At 40.3% G+C, this 20,285-nt stretch overlaps 1 protein-coding gene across 8 annotated transcripts in view; it reads right to left on the minus strand.

The window, feature by feature from the left end:
* The window catches only part of ITSN2 (intersectin 2), a 198,015-nt gene that overhangs the window by 98,032 nt on the left and 79,698 nt on the right, over positions 1–20,285 (minus strand). For 7 of the 8 annotated variants that reach the window (XR_007519542.1, XM_049902732.1, XM_049902733.1 and 4 more), the window contains exons 14-16: positions 19,021–19,161; positions 17,960–18,047; positions 5,448–5,587 (exon numbers count right to left, since the gene is read on the minus strand). Coding sequence is in view for 7 of the 8 variants with exons in the window: in XM_049902732.1 (XP_049758689.1) it covers positions 5,448–5,587; positions 17,960–18,047; positions 19,021–19,161 (369 nt within the window). In the remaining variant the exon portion in view is untranslated. Of the gene's footprint in view, positions 1–4,325; positions 4,407–5,447; positions 5,588–17,959; positions 18,048–19,020; positions 19,162–20,285 lie in introns of all 8 variants that reach the window. The other variant, XM_049902738.1, reaches the window with a different exon arrangement.

A 20,285-nucleotide genomic window follows, 5' to 3' on the forward strand; every position in this document is an offset into this window, starting at 1 on the left:
CTTCCTGGATCTGCACCCATCTTCTGGTCTAGAATGAGGTTATTCTATGTCCTCCACTCCGCTGGAGGATTCCTTCTAATGGTCCAACTTACTTCTGATTATAAGTCTAGAAGTTGTCAACTTTCTGCTTTCCACCAACAAATTTAACCATATCCACATCCATCTTCTTCCAGAATGTTACACTGGAAGAATGTACCATTTTCATTTAATCCTTAAACCTATGCTCTGGATTCTATCCAAATTTGCTTCCCCGGGGTCTTCACTCTATCAATTCTCTCTCTCTCTCTCCTGTGCGTTGTTGTTGTTAGGTACCGTCGAGTAGGATCTCACTCATAGTGACCCTGTGTATCACAGAACAAAACACTGCCCAGTCCTGTGCCATCCTTACAATATTGTTATGCTTGAGCCCACTGTAGCAACCACTATGTCAATCCACCTCGTTGAGGGTCTTCCTCTTTTCCGCTGACCCTCTACCAAGCATGATGTTCTTATCCAGGGACTGATCCCTCCTGACAACATGTCCGAAGTATGTAAGACGCAGTCTTGCCGTCCCTGCTTCTAAGGAACATTCTGGTTGTATGTTTCCTAAGACAGATTTGTTCATTCTTTTGGCAGTCCATGGTATATTCAATATTCTTTGCCAACACCACAATTCCAAGGCATCAATTCTTCTTTGGTCTTCCTTAATCATTGTCCAGCTTTCACATGCATATGATGTCAGTGAAAGTACCACGGCTTGGATCAGGCGCACCTTAGTCTTCAAGGTGACATCTTTGCTTTTCAACACTTTAAAGAGGTCCTTTGTAACAGATTTGCCCAATGCAATGTGTCTTTTGATTTCTTGACTGCTGCTTCCATGGCTGTTGGTTGAGGATCCAAGTAAAATGAAATCCTTGACAACTTCAATCTTTTCTCCATTTATCATGATGTGGCTTACTGGTCCAGTCATGAGGATTTTTGTTTTCTTTACGTTGAGGTGTAATCCATACTTAAGGCTGTGGTCTTTGATCTTCATCAGTAAGTGATTCAAGTTCTCTTCACTTTCAGCAAGCAAGGTTCTGTCATCTGCATGACACAGGTTGTTAATGAGTCTTCCTCCAATCCTGATGCCCTGTTCTTCATCATTTAGTCCAGCTTCTCGGATTATTTGTTCAGCACATAGATTGACTAGGTGTGGTAATAGGACACAACCCTGATGCACACCTTTCCTGACTTGAAACCACTCAGTATCCCCTTGTTCTGTCCAAACAACTGCCTCTTGATCTATGTACAGGTTCCTCATGGGCACAATTAAGTTTTCTGGAATTCCCATTCTTTGCAAGGTTATCCATAATCTGTTATGATCCACACAGTCAAATTTCTTAGCATAGTCAATAAAACACAGGTAAACATCCTTCTGGTATTCTCTACTTTCAGCTAGGATCCATGTGACATCAGCAATGATACCCCTAATTCCACACCCTCTTCTGAATCTGGCCTGAATTTCTGGCGGTTCCCTGTCCATATACTGCTGCAGCCGCTTTTGAATGATCTTCAGCAAAATTTTGCTTGCATGGGGTATTAATGATATTGTTCGATGATTTCCGCCTTCGGTTGGATCACGTTTCTTGGGAATAGGCATAAATATGGATCTCTTCCAGTCAGCTGGCCAGGTAGCTGTCTTCCAAATTTCTGGGCATAGACGAGCAAGCACTTCCGGGGCTGCACCAGCTTGTTGAAACATCTTAATTGATACTCTGTCAATTCCTGGAGTCTTGTTTTTCACCAATGCCTTCAGTGCAGATTGGGCTTCTTCTTTCAGTACCATCGGTTCCTGATCATATGCTACCTCTTGAAATGGCTGAATATCGACTAATTCTTTTTGGTATAATGACTCTGTGTATTCCTTCCATCTTCTTTTGACGCTCCTGCGTCGTTTAATATTTTCCCCATAGAATCCTTCGCTATTGCAACTCAAGGCTTGAATTTTTTTCTTCGGTTCTTTCAGCTTGAGAAACACCGAGCGTGTTCTTCACTTTTGGTTTTCTATCTTCAGCTCTTTGCACATGTCATTATAATACTTCCTTTGTCTTCGTGAGCAGCCCTTTGAAATCTTCTGTTCAGTTCTTTTACTTCATCATTTCTTCCTTTTGCTTTAGCTACTCAACATTTGACAGCAAGTTTCAGAGTCTCCTCTGACATCCATCTTGGTCTTTTCTTTCTTTCCTGTCTTTTCAATGACCTCTTGCTTTCTTCATGTATAATGCCCTTAATGTCCCTCCACAACTCATCTGGTCTTCTGTCATTAGTGTTCAACGCATCAAATCTATTCTTGAGATGGTCTCTAAATTCAGGTGGGATATACTCAAGGTTGTATTTTGGCTCTCATGGACTTGCTCCAATTTTCTTCAGTTTCAGCTTGAACATGCATATGAGCAAATGATGGTCTGTTCCACAGGCTGCCCCTGGCCATTTTCTGACTGATGATATTGAGCTTTTCCATCAACTATTTCCACAGATGTAGTCCATCTGACTCCTGTGTACTCCACCTGGCAAGGTTCATGTGTAGAGTTGCCATTTATGTAGGTGAAAAAATGTATTTGCAATGAAGAAGTCATTGGTCTTGCAAAATTCTAGCATTTGATCTCTGGCATTGTTTCTATCACCAAGGCTATATTTTCCAACTACTGATCCTTCTTTTTTGTTTCCAACTTTTGCATTCCAATCAACAGTAATTACCAATGCATCCTGACTGCATGTTTGATCAATTTCAGATTGCAGAAGCTGATAAAAATCTTCAATTTCTTTATCTTTGGCCTTAGTGGCTACTGCATATATAATTAATATAAAAAAAACTCTTTCCACCTCTTCCTTCTTTGAGGTCTCTTTAAAGTGTTTTTTAAACTAAAAAAAAAGTTTTCCTTTGAACTCACGCTCTCTTCTCACTCTAAGAGTTGTTTATACTCACTCAGCCACTTCCTCAACTCACATTTATTCCTGATCCACTGTGATCAGCTTCTGCTCATCACTCAACTGAAATGGCACTTTTAGCAAGATCTCCAAAGGTCAAATTCAATGGATAGTTTTCAGTACTATTGTTAATTAAGCTCTTGGTTATCATTTCACAATGATGAATACAGAAGGCCTCCTTTCCTTTCTGTAACAACAGTCTCCTAACCACTCTGGCAATGTATGTTTCATCCCCCTTTAGTTTCCTAAATTGCCTCTGATGAAAGTATCAATAAGCAGTGAGAGGTTGGAAGGCAGGAAGCAGAAGGAAGAAAGTAAAACAAGAGACAAGGATAATCTGCTGGCCTGTGGAGAATCAAATGCTAACTGAAAGAATCGGACTTAAGTGAGCTTATACAGTCCACAAATCATCAAATCTAATTCTACAGGTGAATAAATGTGAATTTCTGTACAATCTGTGGTAAGAGGTCTAAGATCAGATAACCTGGACATTCATGCCACTAACCATGAAAGCTGAAATTTGGCAATTCTGTTGCTACCATTCTTTCCAATTTGCCCTACCTTTGCTTTTTTTTTTTTTTTTTTGCTTAGGTGACAAACGAGCTCTCCTTATCATACTCCTGATTTCACTGTGGGGTGTGTATGCAACTGCCCTACTGTCATCAGGTTTAATACCAAGTAGAAAGAATACTCAAAATTTACTAATGTCAGCTAGTGGTAAGTATAAAACATCTTTCTTTAAAAATATTAAAGTAAGAATTTAGTCCTTTAAGTACTCTGTGTATTATACATGGCAAAGTAAACTATTTATATATATGATTTATACATTTATCTAAAGTGCAAGTTTCTCTAAATGGAGACCCAGTCACTAGATCTAACTAAAGCCATTCCTGCATTATTTAATTCTTTAAGAATTTTCTTATAGCAGCATTAGGAAACAGCACTGTATATATTCAACACAATTTTGCTCTAGATTTCAGGAAGTCTAAGTGTTGTTTTAAACAATGATTTTCAGTGAAATGGGGAAATGACTTACTGTCATGTCCTCTTAACTTCCCTCTGAATTGAATTAGTGATCATCCCATTGGTTAACCCAACACCCAGAGAGGCTGTTAGGGAACCAGTTAATATTTCCAAGTGTCTTAGGCCCATGAGGAAGGTTACTTTGGGCAACCTTACTAATTTCTGGCATTAGACTCAAACAGGCAGTTAGGCAGCAGAAGGATATTCAAGCAAGCAGAAAGAAAAAAGGTCTACATTGTATATGTTATTTCAAACAAAGATACTCAGATAAATGCAAAGAATAGTCTAGTTAAACAAAAAAGAAAGAAAATGGTAAAGTAAAAAAAAAAAGGAGCTAGATATTAGAAAATAACCTTAAGTAAGAGGAAGAGGTTGTTGAGACAGCTTAGCAGAGACAAAAGGCACTGAAGAATAGAGTCATCCATATTCCCACACTGCAAGATAAGGCAGATAAAAAGCCAATTAAACTATGCACAGATTTTTAAAAAAATAATGTAGGAAAGATAACTTGGCTGGCTTTTCTGTCCATCAATGACAAATGATTTTTTTTCTTTAATTTTTTTTTTTTGCACAGACTATATGCTTGTAAAATGTTATTAACATTGTTCATCTCAAATTTATCTTCCTTCAATGAAGACACCATGGTCTCTTTTCTTTATCATGCTACTTATTCTATCATTGTCGTTGATATTAGTCTAAATAAATCAGCAATATAAAAGCCATATGAAAGACAGCTGCCTGAAAAGCTATGTAATAGTTTTTCACTGAATACTTTATACTCAGCAAAAGAATAACTGACACTATTCCCAAATTTGTATTATGTGCTACGGTTTTTAGCTTTTTTTTAATCTCCTTTCATAGGTATGGCTTAAATATACAACTAACAGTACACAGAGTGACAAATCTACAAGCACGTTTTATGTTTCAGACATCCGCTCTGCCATGGCAGGAAACAATACATCATGAACTTACCTTCCATGCAAAAATTTAGAGTGCTAATCATGCTTTGGTTTTCACTGATCATTGCGTTATTTCACAAAGGTTAATTAAATTGTAACAAAGAAACAACTATAAAAAGAATTTAGTATGTTAAAAGGAGCCTTTACCCCCTCAACTCTTTTAGATTGTCCATATTTCCCAGTTCAGAATGTTGGCTAAGATCATGCTGGCAAAGCTCAGTTCTGTAATACTGACAAAGGCAATTCTTGAAATGTATAGATTCTAATAAAAGCAGCACACCATCATCAAAAACTGTAAACTCGAAAATGATATGTTTTGCTATATAATACGACATCTATAAGATCTACGGACGACATTAAAAACAATCTTGCAATTCTGGTACAGTTGAAATTGTAAAATAATTTATGAAAATGTCCTACTTATAACAATAAATGCTTTAAGTTATTCATGCTATTAAATCAAAATAAGGAAGATTAGGTAGTTAACTAAAAATGAATATAATCGGAGATAAATACCTTTAGTTGATTGTTAAATGAGTCCATTTCTGATAGTTTAGATGCAGTTTCTTTTTCAAGAGCATCTAATTGTTCTTTAAGTCTTTGGCATAATTCTTCCTTTTCTAATGATTTTTTATGAAGTAAACTGATCCCTGAATCTGAAATACGAACAGACAATTTACATTTGGGGGATGTTCCCATGTGATTACCAGTAACTGACATTTACTCCCTGGTCAAACAGGCAAAACTTGAGAAAGAAAAAGCTGTACATGCACACTATGGACTAGCAGAAGAGAAAAAAAACTCAAGTGTTCACTCCCCCTTCCCAGATGATATCCTAGGAAGAACTTCATAGGCAAACTGTTTTAAGCAATGGTTTTATACATAGAAGACCAGGGTCTGAAATGAAGATCCACTTTGGGCAAGGCACTTCACCAATCTGATCCTTAATGGGCATCACAACACCACCTCATTAATACGAGACGATGGATACAAAGCCATTAGTAGAGAGTCCAGCCCATAGTAAGTACCCAATACCAGCTATTGTAATAGCCCTGGTGATGCAGCAGTTAAATGCTCAACTGCTAACCAAAAGGCTGGCAATTCAAACCCACCAGGCACTCCACAGGAGAAAGATGTGACAGTCTGCTTCCAAAAAGATTACAGCACTGGAAACCCTACCTCACAGTTTTACTCTGTCCTATAGGGTCACTATGAGTTGAACTGACTCAACAACCACAGGTTTGGGTTTTTTATTGTTATAATAGCTTTTTATTTATTCACAGCACTCCCAAGTATAAGGAAATATTCACAGCAAAGTCTCAATAAATACTACTACCCGGATTGTTCAGCAATATTTAGTTTAGGAGGTTAAAAAACAGAGGGCAGAGGTAGGCCACAATGGCGGAATAGTCACATGCTTCATGTTGTCCCTCTTAAGACACAGGCCCCCAAAAAACGAGTGAATCAGATATATATGACAACCTAGGAACCCTAAGCATCAAAAACAAAGCTGAAGAATCATACTGACAGAGAGACAATTCAAAAACAGCAGAAAATGAGAATTACGGATCGCCAAAGTCTTGTCATGAGAACCTGCACAGCACGGACATGCTGAGGCAAGCAGCCAGAGCCCACCCCACCTGGTACAGGTAAGCAGGACTGACTAAGCACGCACCTCCAGAGTCAACATGGAGTGATACCAGATGTGGGAAATTTAAGTCTACGAACCCAACCCCAGTGTCTCCTGCCAGAACGCCATCAGCCGAGGGGTACTCCCTCCCCCCTCACTCATCCTCCTCTCTGCTCTGTCATCAGTCCAGTGGCATTCAACACACCATGTCCCCTAAACTGGGAGCTCATGGCTCCAGTCTGGAGATGCCTGCCCCTTCACCCAGCCACTGGTACAGGGGATTCACAGGCTTGCAGCACCCTCCATGCCCTCTGATCACCCACATCACCACCTTGCTGGCCAAGGCAGCACAGCACATCCACACTGGGACAAGGTACGCAGCGTTCCCAGCTGGAGCCAACTTCACCTGCAGCAGCCAAGAAGGAGCTACAGACCTATAGCACTTGACACCGCTCCACCCCCTAAGCCAGTAGCTGTACGCCCGGTCCAAGGCGCCCACCCCTTTGCCCAGCCACTGGCACAGGGAGTCCATGGACTTGTAGCACCCTCCATAACCTTCACTCACCTGGACCAATGCCTTACTGGCCAAGCCGGCACAGCATGTCCACATTGGGACAAGGCATGCAGTGTTCCTGGGTGTAGCCCACTTCACCTGCAGCAGCCAAGAGGGAGCTACAGATCTGTGGCATTCGACACTGCCCATTCCCTAAGCCAGTAGCTCTCGGCCCAGTCTGTGGCATCTGCTCCTTTGACCAGCCACTGTCACAGGGAGTCCATAGACTTGCAGTGCACTCCATCCCCCCAGATCACCTGCACCAGTGCCTTGCTGGTCAAGCTGGCACAGCACGGCCACATTGGCACAAAGTGGGCAGGGTTCCCCACCAAAGCCTACTTCACCTGCAGCAGCCAAGCGGGAGCTGCAGACCTGTGGCATTCACCACTGCCCCGCACCCTAAGAAGGCAGCTCAACCACCTGAGGGCTTGTAGTACCACCCACTCCATCTAGCTGTCCAAGATGGCAGCCTGAGGCCCAGTACTGCCCTCCAATTCTTCCAGCCAACAGCACCAGGCGCCCGAGGACTGGCTGTACAAACCCCCCATGATGCGCTCCAGTGGACAAGGACACACCCTCCAACCAGGCACCCACGGGTAGCTGACAGACCTGTGTTGCCCCCCGCATTGTGCCCCACTGCAACCAGAGACTTGTGCCTACTCTGAACACACCCACGCAGCCCTGCCCACTCAGGACTATAGGTGAGAGTCTCCGCACCACACACCTGGTGACCGATGACCCAGGCACCTTTGACCCAACCATCTGGCAAGTGGAGGAGCACACACACAACACCCAACCAATGACCAGGAGAACACCCCCTGCACCTATGGCCCGGTGACCAGCAAGACAGTGTATAACCTCACCAAAACACCATATCCTCAGCAGCTCGCAAGAACAGCAAACAGGAACCCATGCTCATATACCTAGCAGCTGCTCAGCCCACCAATGTGGCCAGATTAGCAACCAGATTAGCACACGTGCCCAGCCTACTCAGATATATCAAAACAAAACAAAAACTCAGGATGCAGTAAGCAAACAGACAATAAATAAATAAATATAAAAGTTTCTTGATGCCTTGGAGACAACAGTCAATATCAAATCACGTAACATGGCTCCAGCAAAAGAGCAAAATAAAGAACCAGAAAACCTTCTGGAGGAAGATAGGGCAATGGAACTACCTGATAAAGAATTCAAAAGACTAATACATAAAGCTCTCCAAGAGATCAAGAAAGAGATCAGGGAAAACATAGAAAAAACCAAGGAAAACAGACAAAGCAATAGAAGAATTCAGGAAAACACCACCAAACAAACCAATAGAATAAATAGGCTACTAGAAATCATACAAAAAGAGCAACTAGAAATCCAAAAGATTAACAATAATATTTCAGAATTAGACAATTCAACAGAAGGACACAGGAGCAGAAATGAGACAATGGAAGACAGAATTAGTGAGACTGAAGACAAATCTCTTGACACCAATTTGAAGAAAAATCAGAAAAAAGAATGAAAAAAGCCTAAGAATTAGTGGGACACTACTAAGAGGAAAAACTTATGTGTGACTGGAGCTCCAGATTGGGGGTTGGGGTGCAATAGTAGAAAACACAGAGAGAATTGTTGAAGATTTGCTGGCAGAAAACTTCCCTAATATGAAAGATGAGAACATAACCATCCAAACTCAATGGACCCCATAGATGAGAGACCCCAAAAGAATGTCACCAAGATATATCACAATCAAACTTGCCAAAACCAAAGACAAAGAAAGAATCCTGAGAGCAGCTATGGAAAAATGAAAAGGAGGACCAATAAGACTAAATTTTGATTACTCAGCAGTAACTATGCAGGCAAGAAGGCAATGAGAAGACATATATAAAACCTTGAAAGAAAAAAAACTGCCAAGCAAGAATAATACATCCTGCAAAACTCTTCCTCAAATATGATGGTGAAATTAAGACATTTGCAGATAAACAGAAATTAGGGGCTTTGTAAAAACCAAACTTACAAGAAATATTAAAGGAAGTCCTTCAGTTAGAGAACCAACAACATGAGACAGCAACCACAGTGCAGGGCATGGGATAGCATCAGACAGGTACCAGCCTAGGTAAAGAACTCTCAATAATAAAACAAAGCTAAAAGGCTTAACCCCAGGGAAACAGAGCTGTCAATCTGTAAATGATGACAACGTCAAAATAATAAAAGGAGAACTAAATGGTATAGGTCTAGAACTTTAAAATGGAGAGCAAGCAAGGCAATATCAATAAAAGACTGGTTCAAACTTAGGAAGATAAGGATGAATTTCAAGGTAACCCAAAGAAAGTTAAAAATTAAAAAAAAAAATGGGCAAAGGATATGAACAGACACTTCACCAAAGAAGATAAGCAGCTAACAGAGATATGAGGAAATGTTCATGTTCGTTAGCCATTACAGAAATGCAAATCAAAACACAATGTGATACCATCTCACCCCAACAATACTGGCACTAGTCAAAAAAATAGGAAATAATAAATGTTGGAGAGGTTGCGAGGAGATTGGAACTCTTATGCATTACTGGTGGGAATGCAAAATGGTACACTATAGAAAACAATATGGTGCCTCCTTAAAAAGCTACGAATGAAATACCATAGGATCCAACAATCCTACTCTTAGGAATATACTAGAAAAATAAGAGCTGTCCTATGAATAGACATATGCACATCTCTGTTCACTGTAGCACTATTTACGATAGCCTAAAGATAGAAACAACCTGATTGCCCATCAACAGATGAATGAATAAACCATGGTACATACACACAATGGAATAATATGCAATGATAAAGAACAACAATGAATCCATGAAACATCTCACAACACTGATGAATCTGGAGGGCATTATGCTGACTGAAATAAGCCAATCACAAAAAGACAAACACTGTATGAGACAACTATTACAAAAACTCAAGAAAAGCTTATACAGAAAAAAGCATTCTGTGATGGTTACAAAGGTGGGAACAGACAGGGAGGGAAAATCACCAACTATACAGTAGACAAGTGTCAACGTTGGTGAAAGGGAAGACAACACACAACACAGGGGGAGTCAACAAAACAACCAAGGTAAAGTAACAAGTTTACTAGACACATCCAAACACCTTGAAGGACTGAGTTGCTGGGGCTAGGGGCTGGGGATCATAGTCTTGGGGGTCATTTAGGTCAACTGAAAAAACACAGTTCATAAAAAAAAGTTCTACAACCTACTTTGGTGAGTAGCATCTGGGGGTCTTAAAAGCTTGTGAGATGATGGCGGAGTAGTCAGACACTTCCGGTGATCCCTCTTACAACAAAGACCCAAATAAACAAGTGAAGTGATTATACATATGACAAGGTAGGCGCCCTGAACATCAAAGGCAAAGTTAGGAAATCAGACTGAGTGATACGTGGAGGGAGAGACAGTTCAGAAGCAAGGAGTTGCCTGACCTTACTCAGCGGGAACCGGCGCCCCTCAGGCACGATACCCTGCTGTAACCGTGGCAGGGCTGGCCGTAGTATTTGGGACATGGTTTCCTGAGGGAGAGATAGTGAGCTGCACAGTCTACTCATGCCTCTGGAGTCAGAGAAGAACAGCACTCTCAGCAAAAGCTAAGTACTTGCATCTAATTTATCGTGCCCCCAGCCCCCAAGCTGGCTTCAGTGGTTTTTGATTTCCCTGGGCCTGAGATAGGTCCTGCTGCACACACTAAACTGTTCTCCTGGCCTCTGAGAAGGAATAAATTAACAATCAGGGGAAAAGATAATCTGCCGGCTCCCCTAAACTGGGAACTCAGGGCAGAAGTGGCTCCTGTCCAAGCACAATGGTCCGTGGACTCTGAATACCTTTCACCCCTGTATGGAACTGTGTGGGCCCATTTCAGGAGCTTAGGCCCTTGTTGGCAGACTTCAACAGTGTAAGTGCCTGAGATCTGGCTTTAATTGTTTCAGCTGTGTGGTGAAGAGGCAGGTATTTTTTTTTTTTATTGTGCTTTAAGTTAAAGTTTACAAATCAAGTCAGTCTCTCACACAAAAACTTATATACACCTTGCTACACACTCTCAATTACTCTCCCCCTAATGAGACAGCCCGCTCCCTCCCTCCACTCTCTCTTTTCCTGTCTATTTCTCCAGATTCCAACCCCCTCTACCCTCTCATTTCCCCTCCAGGCAGGAGATGCCAACATAGTCTCAAGTGTCCACCTGATCCAAGAAGCTCACCCCTCACCAGCATCCCGCTCCAACCCATTGTCCACTCCAATCCCTGTCTGAAGAGTTGGCTCTGGGCATGGTTCCTGTCCTGGGTCAATAGAAGGTCTAGGGGCCGTGACCACTGGGGTCCTTCTAGTCTCAGTCAGACCATTAAGTCTGATCTTATAAGAATTTGGTGTCTGCATCCCACTGCTCTTCTGCTCCCTCAGGGTTCTCTGTTGTGTCCCCTGGCAGAGCAGTCATCGGTTGTAGCCAGGCACCATCTAGCTCCTCTGGACTCTGGCTGATGCAGTCTCTGGTTTATGCGCCCCTTTCTGTCTCTTGGGCTCGTAATTACCTTGTGTCCTTGGTGTTCTTCATTCTCCTTTGATCCAGGTGGGCTGAGACCAATTGATGCATCTTAGATGGCCGCTTGCTAGCGTTTAAGACCCCAGATGGATAGGTGGGTTTTTGACATTTGACACTGCTTTGCCTATTAAACAGGGTCCTCACCTACCCACATCAGGGGCCTGAGGACTGGTGGCTCTACCCACATCACCTAGCCACCTGGGGCAGTGGTTTACGGATAAGTGGTGCCTTCCAGTCCTTACAACCAAAAGCACTGGGTGCCCATGTTCTAGCTACAGAATCCACCTACCTGTACACTCTAGGGAATAGGGACGTGGTTTCCTCACAGACACTCGGAGGATGGTTGTCAGCCCTGCCTTGCTCAGAGCATGACCCCCTGCTACAACCAGACACCTGTGCCTACACCAATCACCCCTGCCCCTCTAAGACTGTATGACAGCGCCTGTACCCCACACACCAGACACCTGAGCTAAATCCATACAAGAAAAGTGAATGGACTGCTAGGCTCATATACCTGGTAACAGCTCTAGCCATTCGGCGACAGGATGTTAGAGCTTCAAAGGCACAAATAATCAAGCTTGCTTATTCAAGCAGCATATCTGAGCATACCAAAAGAAAATAAAGCAAGAAGCTAGGATACAATAAGCAAACATAAGATAAATAAATACAGTAACTTATAGATTTTTTTATAGATGGCTTAGAGACAACAGTCAGTATCAAATCACATAAAGAAGCAGACCATGAACATTCTGCATCCCACCTTGGGGAGAGGCGTCTGGGGTGCTCAACGCTAGCAAGCAGCCATCTAAGATGCATCAATTGGTCTCAGCCCACCTGGATCAAAGGAGAATGAAGAACACCAAGGACACAAGGTAATTACGAGCCCAAGAGACAGAAAGGGGCGCATAAACCAGAGACTACATCATCCTGAGACCAGAAGAGCTAGATGGTGCCTGGCTACAACTGATGACTGCCCTGACAGGGAACACAACGGAGAACCCCTGAGGGAGCAGAAGAGCAGTGGGATGCAGACACCAAATTCTCATAAGACCAGACTTAATGGTCTGACTGAGACTAGAAGGACCCCAGTGGTCACGGCCCCTAGACCTTCTATTGACCCAGGACAGGAACCATGCCCAGAGCCAACTCTTCAGACAGGGATTGGAGTGGACAATGGGTTGGAGCGGGATGCTGGTGAGGAGTGAGCTTCTTGGATCAGGTGGACACTTGAGACTATGTTGGCATCTCCTGCCTGGAGGGGAGATGAGAGGGTAGAGGGGGTTGGAAGCTGGCGAAATGGACAGGAAAAGAGAGAGTGGAGGGAGAGAGCGGACTGTCTTATTAGGCGGAGAGCAATTGGGAGTATGTAGCAAGGTGTATATAAGTTTTTGTGTGAGAGACTGACTTGATTTGTAAACTTTAACTTAAAGCACAATAAAAATTAAAAAAAAAAAGAAGCAGACCATGATTGCTTCAACAAGCTCTCAAAAAAAAAAAAGAATCAAGGTATCTTCCGGACAAAGAGGTACTCCTGGAATTACCAGAGGTAGAATACAAAAGATTAATATATAGAACTCTTCAAGACAACAGGAACAAGATCAGGCAAAATGCGGAATAAGCCAAGGAATGCACAGAAAAAGCAGTTGAGGAAATTAAGATGGTTATTCAAGAGCATAATGTAAAATTGAATAGGCTGCAAAAATCCATAGAGAGACAGCCAATCAGAAATGGAGGAGATTAACGAGAAAATTTCAGAATTAGAAAACTCAACAGAAAGTCAAAGGAGCAGAATTGAGGAACTGCAAGGCAGAATTAGTGAGAATGAAGATAAAGCACTTGGCACCAATATATTTGAAGAAAAATCAGACAAAAGAATTTTAAAAAATGAAGAAACTTAAGAATCATGTGCAACTCTATCAAGAGAAATAACCTACAAGTGATTGGAGTACAGAACAGGGAGGGATAACAGAAAATACAGAAAGAATTATTGAAGATTTATTGGCAGAAAACTTCCCTGATATCCTGAAAGATGAGAAGATATCTATCGAAGATGCTCATCAAACCCCACATAAGGTAGATGTTAAAAGAAAGTCACAAGATATATTATAATCAAACCTGCCAAAAGCAAAGATAAAGAATTTTAAGAGTGGCTAGGAATAAATGAAAATGACAAAGGAGAGCCAGTAAGAATAAGCTCGGACTACTCGGCAGAAACCATGCAGACAAGAAGACAATGGGATGGCATATATAAAGCACTGAAGGAAAAAAACTGCCAGCCAAGAATCATATATCCAGCAAAACTGTCTCTCAAATATGAAGGCGAAATTAGGACATTTCCAGATAAACAGAAGTTTAGGGAATTTGCAAAAGCCAAACCAAAGCTACAAGAAATACTAAAGAGAGTTCTCTGGTTAGACAATCTTATCAGATATCAACTCAAGACTAGAACACAGGACAGAGCAACCAGGTATCAACCCAGACAGGGAAATCACAAAAATAAATCAAGATTAAAAAACACTTAAAAGCTTGTGTGTGGCCATCTAAGATACATCTATTGGTCCCATCCCATCCAGAACAAAGGAGAATGAAGAAAGTCAAAGACACAAGGAAAGTATTAGCCCAAAAGACTAAGGGACCACATGAACCACAGCCTTCACCAGCCTGAGCCCAGAAGAACTAGACGGTGCCCAGTTAGCATCACTGACTGCTCTGAGTGGGATCACAATAGAGAGTCCCAGAGCAGGATAAAAATACAGAACAAAATTCAAATTCACAAAAAAAGATCACACTCAGTGGTCTGACAGAGACTGGAGGAACCCTTGAGACTATGGCCCCTGGACACTCTGCTAGCTCAGAACTGAAACCACTCCTGAAGTCCACTTTTCAGACAAGGATTAGACAGGCCTGTAAGACATAACACATGTGAGGAATGTGCTTCTTAGTTCAATCAAATATATGAGAAACCATATGGGCAAATTCTGCCCAAAAGCAAGACGAGAAGCCAGAAGGAACAGGAAAACTGAACTAATGGGCATAGGGAACCTCAAGTGGAAAAGGTGATAGTGCTGTCACATTGTAGGAATTGCAACCAATGTCACAAAACAATACGTGCATAAATTTTTCAATGAGAAACTAACTTGAGCTGTAAATTTTCACCTAAAGCACAATAAAATTAGAAGGAAAAAAAAACCCTCAAAAAACCAAGGACTTTGTTTTGTATTATATTTTCTTACATATTTAGTCAGGGATGGAGAAACTAAATGGAAATATATGATACAGATTACATGACACTAAATTAAAACAGCAGTATTACTACCTATTTAAATACATATCTTTAAACTTTATGATGTTTTTAAAAATACAAAATTTAAATATGGAAGCACGTAGGGTTAAAAAAAAAAAAAAAAGTTCCCCTTCACTTCACCCCCAGTCTATTACCTTTATGCATTTATATTTAGATATGTACATATTCAACTTTTATTTTTATGCGGTTTTTATGGGATCATATTTTCTATACTACTTTGTAACTTGTTTTAAATTTAGGAACACATCTTATCAATCAAGACATACAGACCTAGCTCATTCTTCAAAACTGCTCCATGGCAGTCTATATTGTAGCTATTTCACACTTTATGTCACCATTCCCTTTCTGACTGACATTTAGGTTGTTTCTAATTTTTTACCATTACATAAAAATGCTGCAATATTTCTGCATATCCATTTTAATGCACATATACAAGTACTATATGAGTATTGTATAAGGTCACTATGAGTCAGAATAGACTCAACTGGCAACAGGTTAGAAAGTGAAAGAACTGTTCTGTAAGAGGACATGCACACTATAAATTTTAACAGAAACTTATTGAAAGCCCATCCTTCTCCCATTGATGTTAAATGCCAAGGTTTTTTTTTCCTAAATTGCCACTTACAGAGGGCTGTTCCTAGACTTTCCATTTTCTTTTCATTGTTCTGTGCTTCTATTCCTAATTAATAATACATTGTTTTAGGCACTATAGCTTCACATGCTTTGATATCTGGTAGGGCTAGTCTCCTCCTTTCACCAATATGATTATTTTTCAGACATCTTGTCTAATCTTGCAGTTTTCTCCTCAGGAAGAACTTGTAAATTATCTTGCCAAGTTTCATTTAAATAAATCTGAATAAAACTGAACATATGGATGAATTAGGAGATAACTGACCTCTGTATAGTATTGAGCTAGTTCATTTAGGATTGTAATATGTCTCTATTTATTCAGGAATCTTTTACGTCTATAAGTAAAGTTTTATAGGTGCATATTCCTTGTTTTTCATAACAATGAGAATGTTAATGTAAATGAGCTCCCTTTTCCATTATATTTCTAATTAACTATGTTTAATACATGGTAAAGTCACAGATTTTTATGTTAATTTTGTATCCAGGCAATTTGCTAAAATCTCCTATAATTCTAATAGTTTTCCAGTATTTCCACATATATTTAAACATTAAACATTGTGCTATGTACACTGTCAGGTAAAGAAGGACGAATAACGTATGGGCTGTATTCTTGAATAGTTCAGAGTCTAATTAAGTCAGGGAGACGGACAAAATTTTAACAGAAATAATTATTCATTTTTAGCATTCTCCAAAATGAACATACTAGTAATGGGTGTTTTAACCCTGAATTTAATTATGTATATAAGCACTCAGTTTTCCTCGGCTGCACAACGGGAATAACAACCACTACCTCACAGGGCTGTTGTAAAAATTAAAGGAAACAATGCGTGAAAACACCTAGCACAGTGCTTGGCACATGGCTGAGAATCTGAAATGTTAAGTGCTATGAAGAAGGGAATCTGAGATGCAGGGAGCTTTTCATATCCCAGACAAAAGCTTCCTATTTTGAACTGGACTATAGCAAAAGAATAAGAGCTGAAATGGGTAACATTCCACAAAGAAAGAGTAGTTCCATCAGGTCCCCCAACAACACATAGTCCACATTCCACTCACAATCTGAATAGTAACAACAGTGATGAGGATGATATGTTTTCTGCCACTGCACAGATCAGGAGGATTAGTTCATCCTGCCTGGAATTCCTACGGATGAAGCAGGTGCAAGGGAGACTAAGAAGAGACATGAACAGACTACATGGGTAGAAGGTGGTAAACATAGTAAGTTCACAAGGGTAAACTTTACTATTCTTGGTGTTTTTCTCATGAGAAGGGCACTTCATTAGCACAACATTCCCGGTTTCCTTCTACCCCTTCACTACTTGGTGAGCTACAGGAGAAGGACCTGGCATGCACAGCCTGGCACCTTCCTATCTCCTAAATTCTTGGGACTGAAATGCCCATTAGGAGCCTTCAGAATTCTGTTTTATTCACACATCCCAAGTTTTACAAGACAGTTCTAGTACTTGCAGATAAACCATACTCTCCAACACCAGCTTTATCAATAACGATGTGAAATTTTGGTTTCCCATATGTCCTGCTCCTTTGCCTTTATTTCTTAATTTGTTCAGAACTTCATCAAAGAAGGACACTATTACCTCCTAAACAGCCGACAGCACTAGTATGGAAAGACCAGCAAATACTCAACAGGAGACATTTAGGATATTTTAAATAGCCAGTTCTAACAGGACATCTGCAGATTTACTTTTAACTTTTTGTTTGCTACATTGTTACTGGCATGCTATCCAATGTAGAGATTCTCTTTTTCCAGTTTTCTGGTTGGGACTTGAGTCAAGAAAAATGTTACATCCCCACAAATTACCTTGGAATGTTTTGCCCCAGTGGTGTTGGCCAGCAAAGCTGGTAAAATCCACTGTCTGAACTACCGAGTTAGATGATCTAAAGGGTCTGGAAAGGGGTCAGCACTCTCTCGGGCAGGCCAGTGCTGTACGTGCCCACCCTAGCATCCCACAGGCTTGGCCCCAACAGGAAGGGCTCTACCAGAACAGGCTCTCTACAATTAGTGCAGAGTTCTGCCAAAATGCACATGCAGTCTTGGGGTAGGGCCAAATTTAGATATTACTTAATGACAGTCTAACATTTTATTTGGCTGACATTTGAATTACATAAATAAAAATATTATCAAAATAGAAAGGTATACCAGAACTTACTACTTATGCCATTGTGCTAAAATATGGGCCTAAAAATGCTGTACCATCTGTGATAATATTTTCATATTTTTAACTTCTAGGCAAAAAATGACACTGATGACAGAATACCCGTTTTTTAAAGTAACAGAATATGACTGACACAGTCACTCAGCAAAGAGTAAAAGAGGCAAAACAAACCTTAGAGACTTACCAGGCGTGTTATCAAGCTGCATGTTTTTAATTCTTTCATTTAATAACTGCTTCTCAGGTACCAAATACATAAGCTTATTTTGATATTCCTTATAAAAAGAAAAGGTAATACCTGATTAAATTCTGTAATGTTTACCAACATTCTTTGAAAACTTAAAAACATGACTTAATCACTCTTGAAACCTAGGAATGTTATATAACTGTAAAGGGCTTACAACTTATGCATAAACTAGAATGAAATTCCATATGACTAAAAATACAAATATTTACACATAACTCCATTTATGAAAGACTGGCTGAAACTAAAAGATGCTGAAAAGAGCTTCTGTAATTGGGTCACGTCTTGACAGATGTGAGGGGGGACAGGCACGGAGGTGCCTCTGGCCACACCACCTGCACTGAATGGTACATATAGATAGGCCATGACCCTCTATAACAAATGAGAGTATCCCAAAGGGGAACTAAAATGCAGGGATAGCTACCAAAGCAGGTTTAAATCAAGTAAGAAATGTTATTTGGCTTTTGTCTATCCTGCTGTGACAAAGTGAAGACTGATAACTGCCAGTCCATACAGTAAGAAAATTTGGGAAGGAAACTAGAGATGCAGAATGCTTCCAGAGTCCCTATTCTGCAAGCAATAATACTAAACCAGATCCTATTTCACAAGTAAAGAGCAAAATTACCAGGTCCTTGAGTGATATATTCAACATTCACGCCACAATTCTTAAAAGAATAACTTTCAGTCAAAATTTCCTAAAATTATTAGCAATGATCATATTTTAATATATAAGGATATACACATTTTATTAGAGTTAAAAATCAAAGTGATAAACTTGGCTTTACGTATAAATACTAAGCAGAAATTACCCCAGGGGGCAGAGGTTTAAGGGGTCAATATGTTTCCTGGTAGTATATACAAAATTGTGTTTGTTTGCATCCTTCTAGGAAGAAGTCCATCAGAGATTCAACAAGTTCACAACCCCGAAAGTGAAAAAGCAGTCTACTAGGCAGGGCTGTTAATAACTGCACGCATTTAAGTATATTCAGCAGCAAAGGACTAACCTGAAGTTCTTGTTGAAGTTGCCTGATTTCCATAATTTCCAGGTCACACTGTTTATCCAGAACTTCAAGTTCAGTCTTTTGTGTTTGCTTTCGGAGTCGGACATCTTGAAGTCGGCCTGAGATCTGCTGATGTTTGCTATTCTATCGTAAGATCATACACAGTAATATAAATGCCAACAGGAAATGTTTGTATCAGGAGAATAATATCTTTATTTAGCAACATTTTTAGAATGCACTGATCATTCATACTCAGTCTGAGGTAAATGTCTAAAATTAAGTAGAGTATATTTTAGTTATGTCTGTTAAACTCAATACAGTTATTGGCAGGAAATACAACCATTCTCAAAGCAAAAGCGCCTGTATGTTAGGATGAGAAGACACAAACATAATACCCTGAATATTTTTCTGAATTCAGCATTTACAAGGCATATGAAGGCATTAATTTATAATATCACTGAGCTGTAAGGGTGTCCAGAGGTGCTACGCAAGCATTTTGCAAAACCCTACAATAGTTGTGAAGAACTCTTTGGGAAAAGACTTTGCTATGGCGTCAGGCCCGTGGTACTCTAGGATGGTAACACAATGGTATGTCCTATTCAGATTCTTTAAGTCTTTTCACGTCGTATTTCAAACAAAATCTTTTAATGACTTGGCCCTCTGGAATCTGTTATGTAAAAATTGGTAAGTCTAGCAGCTAATATTAGCTAAGTACCACAGACTTAAAGAACTGGAAGGAATTTAGGTTGGCAGTTTTAAATCACTTTTCTTTTTAGCAGTAGAACACTTTTTTTCTCTCCTCAAACAAATCTTAGATAAAACCCCCAATAAAGTAGGTAAACATCAAGTTTCCCTGCTTTGAAACTGCAGGGGGGCCAGGGGGTTGGGAGAGAGTGCCGCCTGGGCTTCCCCTCTCCTGCCTTCTTGTTATCTTCCATCTTCCAGAGACCAGTTAGAAAATAAAATTACTGAGTGAGCGCAATCCTTTATTTTTCAGACAGCCAAATTTAAGCACGGATAAGAAAAATGTCTTGCCCAAGAGTACTCAGTGAATCAGCATCTGAACTGAAACTACAACTAAATTCTCAGCATTTTGAGCCCCTATCCTTTTTCAATTAACTATACTGGCCTGTCTGTTAAAAGCACATATGAAAATATGAATACTGAATTAAATGCACCATTTATTTATGAGATATTTTAAAAACAATGACATTTTCAACAGGTAACTCTGACTTCTCTCAGATAAATTTCACTTAAACTTTAGCCGT

Source organism: Elephas maximus, chromosome 12 (genome assembly GCF_024166365.1).
Source record: "Elephas maximus indicus isolate mEleMax1 chromosome 12, mEleMax1 primary haplotype, whole genome shotgun sequence".
NCBI lineage: Eukaryota > Metazoa > Chordata > Mammalia > Proboscidea > Elephantidae > Elephas > Elephas maximus.